Source organism: Zalophus californianus, chromosome 2 (genome assembly GCF_009762305.2).
Source record: "Zalophus californianus isolate mZalCal1 chromosome 2, mZalCal1.pri.v2, whole genome shotgun sequence".
In the NCBI taxonomy this organism is placed as follows: domain Eukaryota; kingdom Metazoa; phylum Chordata; class Mammalia; order Carnivora; family Otariidae; genus Zalophus; species Zalophus californianus.
In genome coordinates, this window is record NC_045596.1 from 90035307 (window position 1) to 90053678 (window position 18372).

An 18372-nucleotide genomic window follows, 5' to 3' on the forward strand; every position below is an offset into this window, starting at 1 on the left:
TTTTTTTTTTAAACATGGGTTTCACTAGTGTATAGCTAGTTTTTTTTTTAATTTTATTTTATGATGTTATGTTAGTCCCCATACATTACATCATTAGTTTTTGATGTAGTGTTCCATGATTCATTGTTTGCATATAACAACCAGTGCTCCATGCAATATGTGCCCTCTTTAATACCCATCACCGGGCTAACCCATCCCCCCACCCACCCCCCTCTAGAACCCTCAGGTTGTTTCTTAGAGTCCATAGTCTCTCATGGTTCGTCTCCCCCTCCGATTACCACCCCCCTTCATTTTTCCCTTCCTACTTTTTTTTTTTTTTAACATATAATGTATTACTTGTTTCAGGGGTACAGGTCTGTGATTCATCAGTCTTACACAGTTCACAGCGCTCACCATAGCATACGCCCTCCCCGGTGTCCATCACCCAGCCACCCCGTCCCTCCCACCCCCCACCACTCCAGCAACCCTCCCAGTTTGTTTCCTGAGATTAAGAGTCTCTTATGCTTTGTCTCCCTCTCTGGTTTCATCTTGTTTCATTTATTCCTCCCTTCCCCTATGATCTTCTACCTTGTTTCTCAAATTCCTCATCAGTGAGATCATTTGATACTTGTCTTTCTCTGATTGACTTATTTTGCTTAGCATAATACCCTCTAGTTCCATCCATGTCGTTGCAAATGGCAAGATTTTGTTTTTTTGATGGCTGCATAATATTCCATTTATATATATATATACCACTTCTTCTTTATCCATTCATCTGTTGATGGACATCTTGGTTCTTTCCATAGTTTGGCTATTGTGGATACTGCTGCTATAAACATTGGGGTGCATGTGCACCTTCGGATCAAGTGTAGAGCTAGTTTTAACAGCTACTGTTTCTGCCTTCCAAGGTCCCCTTCCTTATACTTGGTCTGGAAACAGAGCTCACTACTCCGCACAGGTGCTGGCACAGTGTATGATCACCTGAGCTGGGTGCGGTTCCACATCCTGTTTTCCACAGAGGGACTGTACTGACAGGACAGTGAAGCAGTTTAAAGAATGGGGGCTCCCAAGTGCTAGACTCTGCTCACTTATTAACTGACTTTAGACAGATTACTTAATCTCCTTGTGTTCCAGTATTCTAATAATTAAGATATGGGAAACAACCGGCACACAGCTGTTTACAGCAGCTTTATTGATAATTGCCAAAATTGAGAAGCATCCAAGATACCCTTCAGTAAATTAGTGGATAAGTTGTGGTACATTGAGACAATGGAATATCATTCAGCACTAAAATGAAACGAGCAATGTAGACAATATTATCATCATCAAACTTGCTGAGAGACAAGATCTTAATTATTCCCACCCTGAAAAAGAAATGATAATTATGCGATGTCAAAGAGGTGCTACCTGATGACATGGCAGTCATAAATGTATCAGATCAACATATATGCCTGAAATTTAAACAGTGCTGTATATCATATTTTCAATAAAAAACTTAAAAAAGAGTGACGCCTGGGTGGCTCAGTCGTTACGCTTCTGCCTTCGGCTCGGGTCATGATCCCAGGGTCCTGGGATTGAACCCCATGTTGGGCTCCCTGCTCCATGGGAAGCCTGCTTCTCCCTCTCCCACTCCCCCTGCTTGTGTTCCCTCTCTCGCTGTCTCTCTCTCTCTCTCTATCAAAAAAAATAAAATCTTAAAAAAAAAAACTTAAAAAAGAAGCTATCAAGCCATGAAGAGACATGGAACCCCCTTAAATGCATACTAAGTGAAAGAAACCAATCTGAAAAGGCTACATTCTGTACGATTCTGACTGTATGACATTCTGGACAAGATGAAACTGTGGAGACCGTGAAAGGATCAGTGGTTGCCAGGGGCTGCAGGGGTGAGAGGGAGGCAGAGCACAGAGGATTTTCAGGGCAGTGAAACTGTTCCGTGTCATGCTGTGGTGGTGGGCACAAGTCCTCGTGCAGGTGCTAAAACTCATAGAATGTACCACCAAGAAAGAACCCTAATGTCAACTATGGACTTTGGGCGAAAATGATGTATGAATATAGGTTCACACATTGGAACAAATGTACCACTCTGGTGCTGGATGTTGATATTGGAGGGGCGGGTGGGATAGGGGCAGAAAGGGATGAGCGTAGATGAGAACACTCTGCACTTTGCTCAGTTTTGCTGTTCTAAAATTGATCTGAAATATAAAGTTGATTTTTGAAAACTGGGGGAGGGGCATGCTGGATTAGCCCCAGAGTCTCTTGTTTACCAACTCTAACTTTCTAGTTACTTCCTATTACATCAATGCTAGGCTTCTTTTCTTGATAAATTAAGTGATAAATACATTTGAATGGGAAAAAAAGGATGGGAAGTGATAGTATGTGCCTCATACAGTTGCTAGAAAGATTAAATAAGATTGCATATAAAACATCTAGCTATACAAAGAGGGTGAGAACATTTGAGATGGAGAACAGCACGTGCTATAGGCCTGAGATCTGAGAAACTTGTTACGTTCTAGGAATTGAGAGGTAACCAGTAGGATCAGAGGAACCCAAGCAAGGAAGAAAGGGAATGAGACAAGGTTGGTGAGACAAGCAGCATCTAATTGGCCATGATAAGCTTTTGTTTTGTTGAAGCGTAAAGGGAATTCATTGAAAAATCTTACGCGGAAGAGTGGGGTGATTGTGTTCGCATTTTAAGATCATCGCTTTTGCTGCTTTGAGGAGGGTAGCATGGAGGAGAGCAAGGGTGGAAGCAAGTAAACGAGTTTGGAAACTATTACAGTAGATCATGGTGGCCTGGACCAGAGTATTAACAATAAAAATGGAGAGAAGTGGATAAACTACGCAGGGAGAATGGATGGGTTGATGGAATTGATGGCATCAAGAATGACTCCCGGGTTTGACTTGAGCAGCTAGGGAGATGGTGGGTCAGTTACTGCAGGGGGAAGATGAAACCAGAGGAAGGAAGTTTCAGGCGGTAAATCAAGAGTTTTGTTCTGGATAAATCCAGTCTCAGATGTATATGATTATGTAAGGGGACATGTTAGTCCCCCCATTTGGATGTCCTAGTCTGGAACTTGGGAGAGGTCCGGCTAGAAAGTTGAGGGGCTGGATAGAAAGAAGCCTGATGGTAGTATGTTAAAGAGTGAATAGGAGTTGAGGATGAGCCAGCATAGATAAACTGAAAGTTTTGGCTAAGGAGAGCCTATGAATGGGGCAGTAGCTAGAGGGATATGTGGTTAATGGAGGGTTTGGACCTTGTTAAAGATGAGACACAGCAGATCATATCTGCCTACTGAATCTGTGTTGTGAGAAGTAGTGATAGGAGATGGAGTTAAGATTTTGAGATGTAGAAGATGAAGAGCAGCTGAGGACGGCTTGGCCTTTGAAGAGGAAGGTCACTTGATTGCGGTAGGCAAGGAAGTGATAGTAAGAATAGAGTTCTGTGGGGCGCCTGGGTGGCTCAGTTGGTTGGGCGACTGCCTTCGGCTCAGGTCATGATCCTGGAGTCCCGGGATCGAGTCCCACATCGGGCTCCCTGCTCGGCAGGGAGTCTGCTTCTCCCTCTGACCCTCTTCCCTCTCGTGCTCTCTATCTCTCATTCTCTCTCTCTCAAATAAATAAATAAAAAATCTTTAAAAAAAAAAAAAAAGAATAGAGTTCTGTGTTTTTTATGGCAATGGGAATAGTTTTTATGGGATGGGAAGGAGTGCAAAGGGCGAGGAAGCATGCAACAGTGTGCGCTAGTCTGGAAACTGCAGTGCTTCCCAAGTCTGAAATCTGGGGTTGGGAGGTGGGTGGTGCTAGTGATGGTAAGGTGAGACCAGAGAAGTAGACAGGAATCAGCTCATGGCAAGTTTTCTTTGAAAATTTTCTTTGAAATTGTTTCTCTTTCCAATGGAGAGCAAAGAGAGGTTTTTAAATCTAGAAATAGTTTGACTTTATATGATTTTAGAAGATTGGAATAGATCTTACTGTGGAGTGGATTGGTGGGAGAAGCCAGTTAGAAGGCCGTTGCAGTGATCTAGGCAAGATGACAAGGACCTGAACGAGGGCGGCAGAGGTGGAGATGGAGGGAGAAGGTTGGATTTGGGGGCTCCGTGTGAATTAGAACCAGCACAGCATGCCTTAGTGGTAGTTCAGTTGTAACTACTGGTCTACCAGTTGATTTTATGGAATATTGGTTGTTGAGGATAGCTGTTGGGGCTCTAGTTCTAACGACTGGTTGTTAGTGGTGTGAGTTCATTAAAATAAGAGGATCAGGTCTATGGAGGAACGAGGAAGCTCAGTTCAAGAGGTATTGAGGTTGAGGTACCAGTGGGCTGTCCCAGTGAGGACATCTGGTGAGCCTCCAGCAGGAAGCTGGTTCCTCCAGGGATGCCCAGATATGTCTGTTACTGTTTGATTCTGAGCTTTATGAAGATTTGCTTGTTTGGGTTCAGACTACTATTAATCTGGGGTTGTACTGAATAAACAATATGAAGCAAAGAAAATATGCCCAACAAGAAGCTTGATAATACATTATCATACTGCTTTATGATCTAATCATCCTGCAATCTACTCTGAAGAAAAAAAATGCAAAGAAAGATTTACGTGCAAAGATGTTTAGAATCAGTTTACCTGTAATGGTGAAAAATTGAAAATAATACATAGAAAATAACCTGGAAGGTATACATCAGTGTTAACTGTGGTAATTCTAGGTGATGGCTTTATTGATGACTTTTCTTTCTGTGAGTCTGTGATGTGTAGATTTTCTAAAATGAGCATGCATTACTTTCCGATGAGGAAAAATGTACAGAAATGGTGTATAAAATGGAAATGTCCAACAATAGGTAAATAGTAAATTCTGGTACATCTGTAGGATGAGTGGTTATGGGGCATTTAAAATTATTTTGTTTATAAAAAGTTTTTGAGGTAGGTAAATGCTTATAAAACATTAATGATCCGTTCTCAGTGGACTATGATTACAAGAGCATATATCTCTGAAGAAAGGCTGGCATAAATGAAGTCAGGGGTTGGTGGGATTGTAGATGCTTGTTTTCTATATTTCTCAAGGTGCCACAGTGACTTTTTTTTTACACTTATTTTAGGTTTTTTTTTTTTAGTTTTCTAGTTTTTATTTATTTATTTTTTAAAAGATTTTATTTATTTGACAGAGAGAGACACAGCGAGAGAGGGAACACAAGCAGGGGGAGTGGGAGAGGGAGAAGCAGGCTTCCTGCAGAGCAGGGAGCCTGATGCGGGGCTCGATCCCAGGACCCCGGGATCATGACCTGAGCGGAAGGCAGACGCTTAACGACTGAGCCACCCAGGCTCCCCTAGTGTTCTAGTTTTTAAAGAGCTTTTTGCTTTTTTCTACTTTCCTTGAAAATTTTCTTTTTTTTTTCTACCACTTTAGAAACCTACATGGAGTGGTTTCCTTTAAGTGTTTAACATACACACGTAATTACAAATTTTCTAACAAAGTCTTAAGTTTTTCGTTGTCTTTGCCCTCCTCCTGAACATGACAAGGATCTTCGCATGTTCTAAGAATCCACTCAGTGTAACGTGCCAACTCTTGTTTAGAATTTTCCACTCAATTTTAACACCAAAAAGTGGTTTTAAACTGCTTAAAATGAATAGTTTATTTACCACCGTATTTTATAGTTTTGGTGTTTGTATCTGTTTCCTGGGGCTTCCATGACAAAGTACCTCAGATCTAGTGGCTTAAACAACAGCTTTGTTTTCTTCCAATTCTGGAAGGCAGAAGTCTGAGGTAAAGGTGTTGGCAAGTTGGGTTTCTTCTGAGGTCTCTCCCCTTGGCTGCTGAATGGTCATCTTCTCACTATGTCCTCTGCCGGTCTTTCCTCTGTGCGCACGCGTCTGTGCCCAGGCAGCCTGTTCTTAGAAGGACACCAGTCATGGTGGATTAGGGCCCACACCCATGTCCTCATTTTGACTTAATTACCTCCTCAAAATATATTCACATTCTGAGGTCCTGGAGATTAGGACTTCAACATGAATCTATGGGTTAGAGGGAAGACACAACACAATTCAGCCCCTAACGGTGTTCTCTTGCATTCTACTTCCATCTGGGTTTAATTCCCCGCTTCCCGAAGAAGTTTTTAACAAAGATATATGGGAAGAAAACTGTGATCTCTGTATATCTGAAAACTCTTTCTTCATTTCAGTAGTATTCCTGAGATAATGTTCTAGGTTTATATTTATGTTCCGTTAGCACCTTGAAGATACTCCTACATTTATTTAACATATGTTTCTTGAGCCCCTATATTGTGTGTCAGGTGCTGGGGATACAGCAGTGAACCAGACCAGCTCCCTCCCTGCTCCCAGGGAGCATGCACACTTGTGGGTGAAAAGGAAATAGCATTTGTACAAGTTGTGTGAAGGTAAAGCTTTCATTTCTCTAGGGTGAACAGCTAGGAGTGAAATCTTTGGGTCACATGGGAAGTGTGTGTTTAACTTTATAAGAAACTGCCAGAAGTTTTCCAGAATGGTTGTACCATTTTATATTCTTGCCACTAATGTGTGAGAATTAATTCCTCTTCAAGGTTTCTGTATCTTTTTGTGTCATACCTGGGTGAAATATTGCCTAGTTCATTAGTTTTCTTTTCTATTGACTTTATCCAGTCTAGATTTATCTAATCCATTAAGCTGGCTTTCTGACACATACATAGATTTTTTTTTCTATTTCCGGATATCCTAATTAGTTGGTCGCAGTTTTTTGTCTCTACTTGTTTTCTGACAGTTTTTTGTTGATTTTCTAGAAGATAATTCTCCCTTTTATCTCTTTGAAGACCCTAAGTATAATTTATATTAAAGTCAGTTTTGAATGACTCTTATTTTTATTTTTCCCTAAATGGAAATAATCTTCAAAATTTGTTGGTTCCTTCTTAGTATTTAATTTCTCATATATTAGAATTTCGGATTAGAGACTCTAAAAGTTTATCTTTCATTCTGTACTCACCAGCTTCTGGCTAGTAATTTTCTGTTGCTTTCAACTGGGATCCTGTGGCCAGAGCCCAGAATCCCCGGTTCTTAAATTGCCACCTGAGGGTCCCTGTCCTGGAATATTGCAGTGATATTGGAGATATCACAGATCAAGTCATCACATCAGTGGAAGGCTAAAAGGGTCAAACTCTCAGTTACTTCTTATTTTCAGAAAAAGAGGTAAAAATATGACTGTCATAGAGTTATAAAAACACCTAATATTAAAGAATTTATTTTACTCTTATAATGTAAAGAAGCCAGGCAGATGTTATATCCAGCCAAAAGGAGAAATGAAAATTGTACACATTTATATGGAGAAAAGAATTTTAAGATGAATTGCAGTTAGAGATAAAACTGGTTGGGGGTGTGTCTGTGAGTCAGTTGGATCACTACCAGATTGAGCAAAATTTACATACCTATCCATTACCTACAGTTTAGATGGTTGCAGAATGGCTTCAAACCAGTGAAAAGGGCTAGAATGTGTTAACTTGAAAAAGTGTGCTATATATAGACAATGTATATTTTTCTATTGAAACATTTTTTTCTGCAGGACCCAGAACCTAGCCGACTTTCCACTTGAACCTTGCTTATCACATTGTGTCTCTCTCTTGCTTTTGGTACAAGGAGATACATATGTTGTTTTTTAATGGAGCAGAGAGGGGTCCCTTAAGTGTGAATTTACAACACCATCTTGAATGGAAACTGCATCTTGGGAAGCCTGGGTGGCTTAGTCCGTTAAGCGTCTGCCTACCACGCAGGTCATGATCTCAGGGTAGTGGGATCGGGCCCCATGTCTGGCTCCCAGCTCAACGGGAGTCTGCTTCTCCCTCTCCCTCTGCCTCTCTCCCTGTCTTGTACTCTCTCTCTCTCTCAAATAAATAAAAATAAAATCTTTTAAAAAAATTAAAAACCCTGCATCTTGATTTTATTAACAATAAGAAGGATATTTAATCGGAAATATGGCAGAAATTTAGAAGCAGTCTGGTCTTGTTAATTGGCCCCAACACATGCTTGTTACACATCTTCTTTCTCCTAACACCTGCCTCCCTTTTACTTTGAAGCTGAAACAGACCTCTCCTATGTTAATGATATTTTCCCTTTTGTCATCCAATATAGCTGTCTCCTCCTCGTTCTCTCAACCCCTATCTTCCTGAACAGTCTGCCTGTCAAAGATCAGGCGAGCTGGTATATCTTGAAGCTGGGATTCCAACTTGTTCTGCTTGCAAAGCCTGTGTTCTTTCTACTGTGACCATCATGACCTTGCAGGGAGACTTGAAGAGGAAATGGCTTTTGAGCTAGACCTTGAGGGAATGACAGGATTTGTTAGGCAGAAGTAAATAAAGAAGGGGCTTTCATGAGTATCATGAATCCAAATGGTTCTGTGCAGAAATTTAGCATAGTGCCCTGAAGGTCATGGAGGGTCCTCTAGAGGCCAGCTACCCAGAGTCTGATCCTCACACCTGTAAACTTCAGTAATAACCCTGGGGCTTATTAAAAATGCAGATTCTCACATCCTACCTCAGACCTACTAGATCAAAAATCTCAGCGTGGAGTCCAGGAATCCGTGTTTTTAGCAAGCCCTATCTACTTAACACTAGATGGTATTGTAGTATTCAGGTGATTCTTAGAGGCATGCAAATGCTTGAGACAGCTTGGATAGTTTTCTCTGGCTACTCTACCTTTCAGAATTTCCTAGTTGTCAGGTGGTTGCCTCTAAAATGAATTCCTCAGTAGTAGACCAGAAATTTCATCAGCACCTTAAATAATAAATACTTTCTGATCGGGAATTACCATTGCCATCTAGGAACCTGACTCATAAGCCGCCTAGCTTTATATAGACTCTACCATAGAATTTAGCTAGTCTGTAAAAGTGGTAATATAGAGAAAAAAGCCTGAAGGAGACATACCAAACCACTGTTAAAAAATGATTCAGGGCATTCATAAAGGTAGACTTTATTCAGGGGAACTATGACAGTGGGGTTTTACAGTGGGGTTTTGCAGTGGGGAGAGAGAGAGGGCTGAACTCCAAATACAACAAGGAAAAATGGGGATTTATATCAAAGAGCAGGGTGGGGTGGGGGTGGTGGATGGAAAATTACTAAGAGGGTAGGGTAATTGTTTGCTAAACTGACCTACCAGGATTCTTGCTGAAGGCAGACCAGGATTATCAGGTAATACCTATATGTGGGGGATTGTGGAGAATGAGGAATTTGACTGGATATCGAGGGTGGAGGATTCTGGCTAAACTGACTGGATTCTTGCTAAAAGGGGCTCCTAGAGGACACGCCGAAGGATGGGGCTCAGTCTGGCTGCGAGGAGCCAGAGTAAAGTTTAGTTAAGGAGAGAGTCTTTGTCACCACTAACAGTGACTGTCTCTGGGGGAGGTTGTGGGATGGTGCAGAAGTGAAGGGGAGGGCTTTAACTTTTACACCCTACGACTTTTTTACATAGAGAAAGAAAGTCAAATTTATATATTTGACTTTTATACATAGAGAATCATTTATGTCATTAAATATTTTTAAAGAAGTATTTTGGTAGAGAATTCTCATGTGTTTTCCAGTGGATACATTTTTCTCAGTTTCTTGTAGTTTAACTAAAACTGGTAGGAAAAAAAAAAAACCAGTATTGTACTGTCCATTATCCAAACTTGGAAAACTTCTGCGTGTCTTTATTCTTTGAGAGCTACGTCTATCTTAAGAAATAGGGTTTTCTTCCTTTTCATCTTAGTAGTGAGTTATTTTTAGAAATAAAACTCAAATGAACAGCCTTAATAAATTAACGTGACATGATATTTTATTGTAACTAATAGCCCATGTTGTGCTTAATACTAGAAATATGTATCTGAATGTTTTGTTTAACTTATTGATAACATTGTTTTGATTTTGAGCATAATGGAACATCATTTGAGTCATTGTCATTGTTTTCATTTTTCATAGCAGTGAGCACATTTTTAACTCTTTGATTTATTTTAATAGTGCACCCTTGCATAAATGAAAACTTGAAAAATATAATTTAGAAAAGAATTCTTGGGGCACCTGGCTGGCTCAGTGGAGCATGCAACTCTTATCCTCGGGGTTGTGAGTTCGAGCCCCATGTTGGGTGTGGAGATTACTTAAAAATCTTAAAAATCAGAAGAATAATTCTTCATTGCATAATTCTTGGCAAACTTATTGTTAATGCAAATAACCCTTTGCAAGATGATACATTAAAAAACACTGGATGTTGGGGCACCTGGGTGGCTCAGTCAGCTAAGCATCTCAACTCTTGATCTCAGCTGAGGTCTTGATATCAGGGTCATGAGTTCAAGCCCCGCGTTTGGCTCTACACTGGATGTAGAGCCTACTGAAAAAGAAAAAACCCCTGGATATTGTGACTATGGTACTGATTCCTCTGGTACAGGTTCTTTTGAGGACCAAAGGCCTATGACCCAGTTTTTCGGTGCCCTTTCTTTCAGTGACCACAGCGTCTCTGTGCCCTAGTGTGGCATGATGTCATCTGGCCTTCCTTAAGCACCAGCACAACTGTCAACCAAACACCAACACAACTCTAAAACATGTGCCATAGTCAAGTAGCCATTTTAGATGTTTTAAGCCCGGCAGTGCTTTCTGATGAACTTTCTGTGATGATGGAAATGTTCCGTTTCTGTGCTAATATGGTAGCCACTAGGCACGTGGAGCTCACCTGAGAAACTGAATTATTAGTGTTCATTTTAATTTTAATAGTCACGTGTGGCTGGTGCCTACCATATGGGACAACAAAGCTATCAGAAAGGTTTGGTGAGCTTCTCTAAGGGCTTATCTGGGTATGTGTGGGAAGCTGAAGTGTTTATCATGCTTGTCTTGTAAGTTTAGAAAAATCTTCTGGTAAAGACACTTATTTCAACTTTCCCACTTTTTCTAAAAGAAGAAATAATTTTTCTTACAGGTTTTGTGTGTGAAGCTGTGTGGAAATCCAAAATACTATCCATCACATCTTTATAGTACAGTGGTGCCCCCTGATGGTAAGCTTTCTTATCATTTCTTAGATTCCTATGCTAATGTATTTCCATTCTTCCAAATAAAAGGATAAGTAGGGGTTTTGAGCAAAATGGACTCTTCTTGTGCCCCTCCATTCTCTCCCCCCGCCGCCTCCCACCCCTAGTTCACTTCCTCCCTTTTCTGCGGCCATAATATCTCTGATGTCTTTTGGCAAACTCCCACCCCAGCAACAGATGAGTTATAGATGAATTAGAAGCAGTTTCTGCCCTCCAGAACTTAACTCTTCACCTGGGAAGACTCTAAGCAGATAATATAATAAAGCGTGACACATGCTTAATGAAATGTTATAGAATGGTAGAGAATAGGTAACTTGTAGTATAACGAAGGCACTATTACAGGAATTCAGAGGGTTATGAATTCCATATTTCAGCATTCTTTATAGAGTCTTGTATTTTAAAGTTGCCTTTTAAAAACTAAATTTTATCTATTCCTGTATTCCTACTTTTTTTTCCTCGACAGAAATAACAGTTAATTATAGACACGGCCTTCCCTTGATAACACTCACTTTGCCATCCAGAAAAGAGCGCTGTCAATTTGTGGTCAAACCAATGTCATCAACAGTTGGCTCATTCCTTCAGGACCTACAGAATGAAGATAAAGGTGTTAAAACCGCAGCCATCTTCACAGCAGGTATATATATATATATTTTCCACTTGTCTTTTTTTCTTTTTCTGAACCTTTATTTTGTTCTTATTCTATACAGTTGATTCTTTAATTCATTATATAATAAATGGCCTTTACTGTGTCCTCCATTTTTGTGTATCAGTAATATAAAAAAAATTAACTCTATTGAATAAAGAATTAGTGGAATAAGTTTAATGTAAATTTCAGTTACTTATTTCATAAACTTAACCCCCAATTTTTTTCTGAGAAAATTTTAATGACAGTCATTAGCATGTAATTTTCAGCACAATTTGAATAATTAGAAAACAAAATGCAGTTTTAATGATTAAAATAGCTAGTGAATAATTACACAGATAGTTCACTAATCTTTATTATAAAGCAGTCATGGTCTTGTATGTTTTTTGATGGATTGTTTTCAGGAAGAATGTATATATATTTTTAATACCAGTAGAGGTGGTTAATCACTAGACATTTCAAGTTTTGGGATCTAGCTTTTATGTCCTCATAGTCTGAAGTGGTTCTTGGACCTACTGCCCCTACAGTAGAATAAAGAATTTCTTTACCCTAGCCCAACATGGAGGCTACAAATAGAGATAAATGACCAAATTTGCAATTTTATTTTATTGTAGTATGACATGCTTAGAATAAACTTACTGAAGCATTAGTGATTACTGTTTCAGTTTTGAAAAGGAAATAAACATTCTTCTTCCCTGTCCAAGTTCAGAACCAAATAAGGGGTAGATACAGAAGTTGGAAAAATAGAGATTAAGAATCTGTTTACTAGAGGGTCTCATGCTGAGCGGAATAAGTCAGAGAAAGATAGTTATCATATGATCTCACTCACATGTGGAATTTAAGAAACAAAACAGAGGATCATAAGCAAAGGGAGGGAAAAATAAGACAGAATCAGAGAGGGAGACAAACCATAAGAGACTCTTAGCTCTAGGAAACAAACTGAGGGTTGCTGGAGGGGAGGGGGTGGGGGGCTGGGGTAATTGGGTGACGGACATTGGGGAGGGCATGTGATGTAATGAGCACTGGGTGATATAAGACTGATGAATCACTGAACTCTCTCTCTGAAACTAATAATACACTATATATTAATTGAATTTAAATTAAAAAAAAAAGAATTACTCAACACATTGAGCATCTAACGTATTCCAGGCACTGTTCTAGGTGCCAGAAGCAGAGCAAAGAACAATAGAGGTAAAAAAAAAAAAAAGTCCTGCTCTTTTTGAGGTTATATTTTGAAAGGAGAAAGAAAAAGGTGGAGAAAATATGTAGTACGTTAGATAATAAATATTATAGAGAAAAAGCAGAGTCGGGGCTGTTGTGGTGGCGAGGTGCTTGCGGAGTGGGTGTTTATGTGGTGTGGGGGGAGATGCTCTGGAGTTGGGGGCGTGTTGTGTGGTGGGAGGTGCTCACAGAGTGGGGAGTGTGGTGTTGGGGAGTGTGGCATGGGGGGGATGCTCACAGAGTCAGGGGGTGTGCTGTGGGGGGCCATGGTGTAGGAGGAGATGCTTGCAGAGTGGGAGTGTGTGTGCTGTGGGAGGAGGTGCTTTCAGAATGGGGGGCGATGGGGGAGGTGTGAGAAGAGATGCTCTCGGGGAGGCAGGGTTGGTGGGGGGCGGGGAATGCTCACTAAGGTCAGGTTCTAGGAAGACCTGGAAGAGAAGGGGGAGCTGTGTCGATGGGAGGGCTCTCCGGGCAGGGGCCCAGCTGTGGGAGCCCAGCCACTGTGGCTGCAAAGGAGGCAGCTGGGTGAAGCAGGGTGGGAGGGACAGGTCAGGGAAAGCTTTATTGTAGGTTGTGGTAAGGACTTTGGATTTAACTGGAAGGGGAGCTTTCTTCCTGATAAAGCCAGGATCCGAAAAGAAGGTTTTAGTCCTGTGGCCACAGCGGCCTAGCGCTTCGTCTCTGAACTAGACTGGACAGTCCCAGGAGCACTGAACGCCCGTGGGCCTTCTGCACTGGGCCAGCACCTGCCTTCCTAAGCTTCTAAGAGCCGGCAGCTGGTTGCCAGCCCATGTGCCTGGGGGGCCACTGAGCACAGTCCTTGCCTGGTGGTGTGGACTCAGTAAGTGCCCCTGAAGTGAATGAAATAAGCCAGGTTAAAGCGGTGATTGACATGGACCCTGCTTGTTTCTAAAAATCTGAGTAGCTTTAAAACATAAAGCACAAAGGAAAAGACTAGAAATCTTAGAGAAAAAGGGCTCTTTAGACTGAGTGAAAACACTTTATTGGGGTTTAAATCAGTACTTAGCCAAGAATCGGTGAAGAATTCAAGACTGTATCATTAGCTCCTCAAAGACTGTTTCGTGTCCATTTCCTGCTGTTCCTACATTAGTATAAAGGACAATGTAGTACTTCCACCTAGAAATCATACCCAGGTGATTGCTTTTTATAGCCCTATTTTAAGGAGTAAGTTTGAAGTTATTTAAATGTAAATTTTTAAATGACACTTGCAAAGTCATATAAAATGATTGGTGTGTTGCCGATCTTTAAAAAGAGAGGTTCTGTGGGTGGAATTTGCCTGCCTTTAATTTGGGCTTGAAAAGAGTGTTCTAAGCTTGTCACAGTTTTGCCCATAGTGTGGGTTGAATTATTTGGCAATTCCTGGGAAAATGATGTCACCCCAACTGATGAACAGGAACCCAAACAGCCAAATTTGAGGAACAGACCCAGGTGCAGACTTGACTCGCTGCCTTCTGGAACAAAAGAACTACAGAGAGCCAGACAGCAGGCAGACAACCAGGTTCTTCCTGATTTTACTGGCAGCATTACTGCTGTCATGCATATTAATGTAGCTGCAGTAGCTCTGGTTGGATGTAGCCAGGCAAATGCCAGGCTGCGCGAAAATACCATCCTGGACTTTATATCACTTCTGTGTGGACTGTTCTAAAGGGAGAATGATAGAGAAACTCCCCCCTCTCCACCGCCAGTGTTCTGCTTATTGTTCTAATAGTTTGCTTTCTCAACACCTGGGTTCTATTAAAGTTTAGTTCCAAAATAAAAAACCAGGCTATCTGAGAGACTGTGCAAAGCACACTGAGGTTAACATTTTCCAGGAGGTTTTTTTTTTTTCCTTTTTCCTTGAATTGTTCCTAGGATACTTGAAATTACTGTTAGAATCTCCCCTACCATTTACGACCTCCATAAAAACCACATACATGCAGACTGACTCCTTAGGTTTAATTATTATGATTCCTGCCGCCCCCAGCTCCTGGAAGATTCGCCTCTCTTCACCTTTCCCCAGCTAGAACGGTAGGGAGTCCTGTGTGGTTGTGGTTGGTGGTGCTGTTTGGCTACCAAGTTTGAACAAATCAGTCACCTCTAATAATTAAAAGGCTTTTAAATGTTACTACCTGTGTGCCCTACACATACCAGTCAGGGGCTTAGCTCTCAGCAGCAGATAAGGACTCTGGCTGAGCAACGGAGTATGTCAGTAGGCTCTGGAGATTAGAATTGACAGAAAGCCAGGCTCAGAAGAAGGCAGGAACCAAGGGAGGACTTGAGCAAAGACCACGTCTTTGGGCTCTGCTGCTGACACCCGCACCTTCCCCCCCTCCGCCCGCCCCCCCCCCCCCCCGGCCCAAAGTGTCACCTCCACTGCTCTGGCCTTGCTGTGAAGAGTTCCCATGTCCCCTGAAGCTTTGAGTGACCTTGTGTAGATAGAGTCCTGCCAGTAACATCTGCCTAGATCCCAGCCCAGCTGACAGAGCATGGGAGAGGGAGCACCTCCCTGCTCTATTTGGTCCAGTGTAATGGGAGGCAGAGCAGGAAGGAAGGATTCCTCACTGTGGGAACAGTATTGGGTATTGGAGAGCCCCCCAAATGAAAGTGTCCCCTCCTGTATTGTAAAGACCCGAGTTAGTAAATCTTTTTCTGTCTGTTGGAAAAATGGTTTTTACTGTCTAAAACAAGGACATATTTTCACATGATGTTTTTTCTCTCAGATGGCAGTGAAATTCCAGCTTCGACCTTGATGGAAATTTTGCTAATGAATGATTTTAAGCTTGTCATTAACAAAATAACATATGATGTACAGTGCCCCGAGAAAGGTAAGAGATACAGCTATGCAACTATCTTAACATTTCCCCTTAGTTGTGGGATTTTACAGGGAACAAGCTTAAGAACCTTCTTAATTAACCAAGTGACCAAGAAGGCTTTGGAGAACCGGTGTTTAAGCTTTTCTGGCAGGGGTACGAATGATCAGTAGCAGTTGCCCAGCAGGACTTTTTAGTGTCGTATACTTCTTTTACACTTTTAAGATTTCATTTTAGGATCTTGAATGCTTAACCTCACATTATTGGGTTAAGAAGTGGGCCTGAAAATCATGAATCCCACTGTGTATCCTGTAGCACTTAACCCTTTTTTTCAAAAATAGACTTGATTTTTTTAGAGTAGTTTTAGTAGGTTCATAGTAAGATTGAGCCGTTAGTCTGCAGTTCCCATATACTCTCTGTCCCCCGCGCCATAACCTCCCCCACTGTCAGGCACCAGAGTGGTACATTTGTTACAGTCCGTGAACCTATGCTGGCCCTTCGTTATTACTCAGAGATCATAGTTGACATTAGGGTTCACTCTTAGGTTTTGGTAAATGTATAATGACATATATCCACCACTGTAGTATCATTCAGAGTAATTCCACTACGCAAAAGTCCTCTGTGATCCGCCTGATCCCTTCCACCCCCCAACCACTGGCAACCACTAATCTGTTTACTGTCTCTATAGTTTTGCCTTTTTCAGAATGTTATGTAGTTGGTATCATATAGTATGAGGCATTTGTAGGTTTTTGTGTAGACATAAGTTTTTGGTGCGTTTGGGTAAATGCCAAGGAGCATGATTGCTGGATTGTATCTTAAGAGTATGTTTAGTTTTGTAAGAAACTGGCAAACTGTCTTCCCAAGTGGCTATACCATTTTGCATGCCCATCAGCAATGAGTGAGAGTTCCTGCTGCTCCACGTCCTTGACAGCTTTTAGCCTTGTCAGTGTTTGGGATTTTGGCCATTCTAATAGGTGCGTAATAGCTTATTTTTTTAAGTACTTGCTTAATGGCATATGACTTCAGATGCTTACTGCATTCTTCGGTGAGGTGTCTGTTCAAGTCTTTGGCCCATTTTTTAAGCAGGTTGTCCATTTTTTTTTAATTGTCGGTTTAAGATTGTTTTGCATATTTTAAAGGTTTTATTTATTTATTTATTTGACAGAGAGAGACAGCGAGAGCAGGAACACAAGCGGGGGAGTGGGGGAGGGAGAAGCAGGCGCCCCCTGTGGAGCAGGAAGACTGATGAGGGACTTGATCGCAGGACCCAGGGATCATGACCTGAGCTGAAGGCAGTCACTTAACCAACTGAGCCACCCAGGCGCCCCTGTTTTGCATATTTTAGATAACAGTTCATATCAGATCTCTCCTTTGCAAATATATTTTTTTCCCCAATCTGTAGCTTGTTTTCTCATTCTCTTGGCATTGTCTTTTGTAGAGCAGCGGTTTTAATTTTAATGAAGCCCTGGTCTTGGCAGGAAAGCTTCAAGTTTCTCCCCATTAAATATGATGGTAGATGTTGTTATCAAGTTGAGGAGGTTCCCCTCCATTCCTACTTTGCTGAGGGTTGTCATCATGAATAGGTATTGGATCTTGTCAAATGCTTTTCTGCATTTCTTGGTATGATCACATGATTTTTCTTCTTTAGCTTGTTGATGTAATGGATTGCATTAATTGACTTTGGAAAGTTGAACCAACCTTCCATATCTGTAATATATCCCACTTGGTCGTGGTGCATAATTGTTTTTATACATTGTTGGATTCAGTTTGCTAATAGTTTGTTGAGGATTTTTGCATCTTTGTTCATGGGAGATATTGGTCTTTAATTTTCTTTTTCCGTAATGTCTTTGTCTGATTTTTGCATTAGTAGGGTAATGCCTCATAGGATGAGTTAGGAATTACTCCCTCTGCATCTGTCTTCTGGAAGGGATTGTAGAGAATTGGTATAATTTCTTACTTAAATGTTGAGTAGAATTCACCATGAACCCATTTGGGCCTAGTGCTTTCCCTTTTGGAAGGTTATTAATTATTGATTCCATTTTTTAAATAGATAAGGCCTATTCAAATTGTCTGTTTTTTCTTGTGTGTGTTCTGCCAGTGTGTCTTTTCAAAGAATTGATCCATTTAATCTGGGTTATTAAATTTTTGCAAGCATGGAGTTACTTACCACTTCCTTTATTATCCTTTTAATGTTCATGGGATCTATAATGAAGTTAGTATGTATAAACTGATATTAGTCATTTGTGTCTTCTCTTTTTTTCTTGTCCTGGCTAGGGGTTTATCAATTTTATTGATCTCTTCAAAGAACTAGCTTTTGGTTTCATTGATTATTGGCTTTCTGTTCTCAGTTTCACTGATTTTTTGTTTTGTTTTGTTTTAAGATTTTGTTCTTAAGTAATCTCTACACCCGACGTGGGGCTCGAACACAACCCCGAGATCAAGAGTTGCATGCTCTTCTGACTGAGCCAGCTAGGCACACCTCAATTTCATTGGTTTCTGCTCTTTTATTTCTTTTCTTCTGTTTATGTTGAATTTAATTTGCTCCTCTTTTTCTAGTTTCCTACAGTGGAAACTTACTGATTTTAGATGTTTCTTCTTTTCTAATGTATGCATTCAATGCTGTAAATTTCCCTCTGAGCACTGCTTTGTTTCATCCTACAAGTTTTGATAAGTTGTGTTTTCATTTTCATGTAGTTCAGAAT

General features: G+C 40.9%; 1 protein-coding gene across 1 annotated transcript in view; it reads left to right on the forward strand.

The window, feature by feature from the left end:
* The window catches only part of MCUB (mitochondrial calcium uniporter dominant negative subunit beta), a 93298-nt gene that overhangs the window by 61507 nt on the left and 13419 nt on the right, over positions 1-18372 (forward strand). Inside the window, exons 2-4 of the mRNA XM_027598948.1 lie at positions 10888-10963; positions 11460-11630; positions 15581-15685. Coding sequence (XP_027454749.1) covers positions 10888-10963; positions 11460-11630; positions 15581-15685 — 352 coding nt within the window. The remainder of the gene's footprint in view (positions 1-10887; positions 10964-11459; positions 11631-15580; positions 15686-18372) is intronic.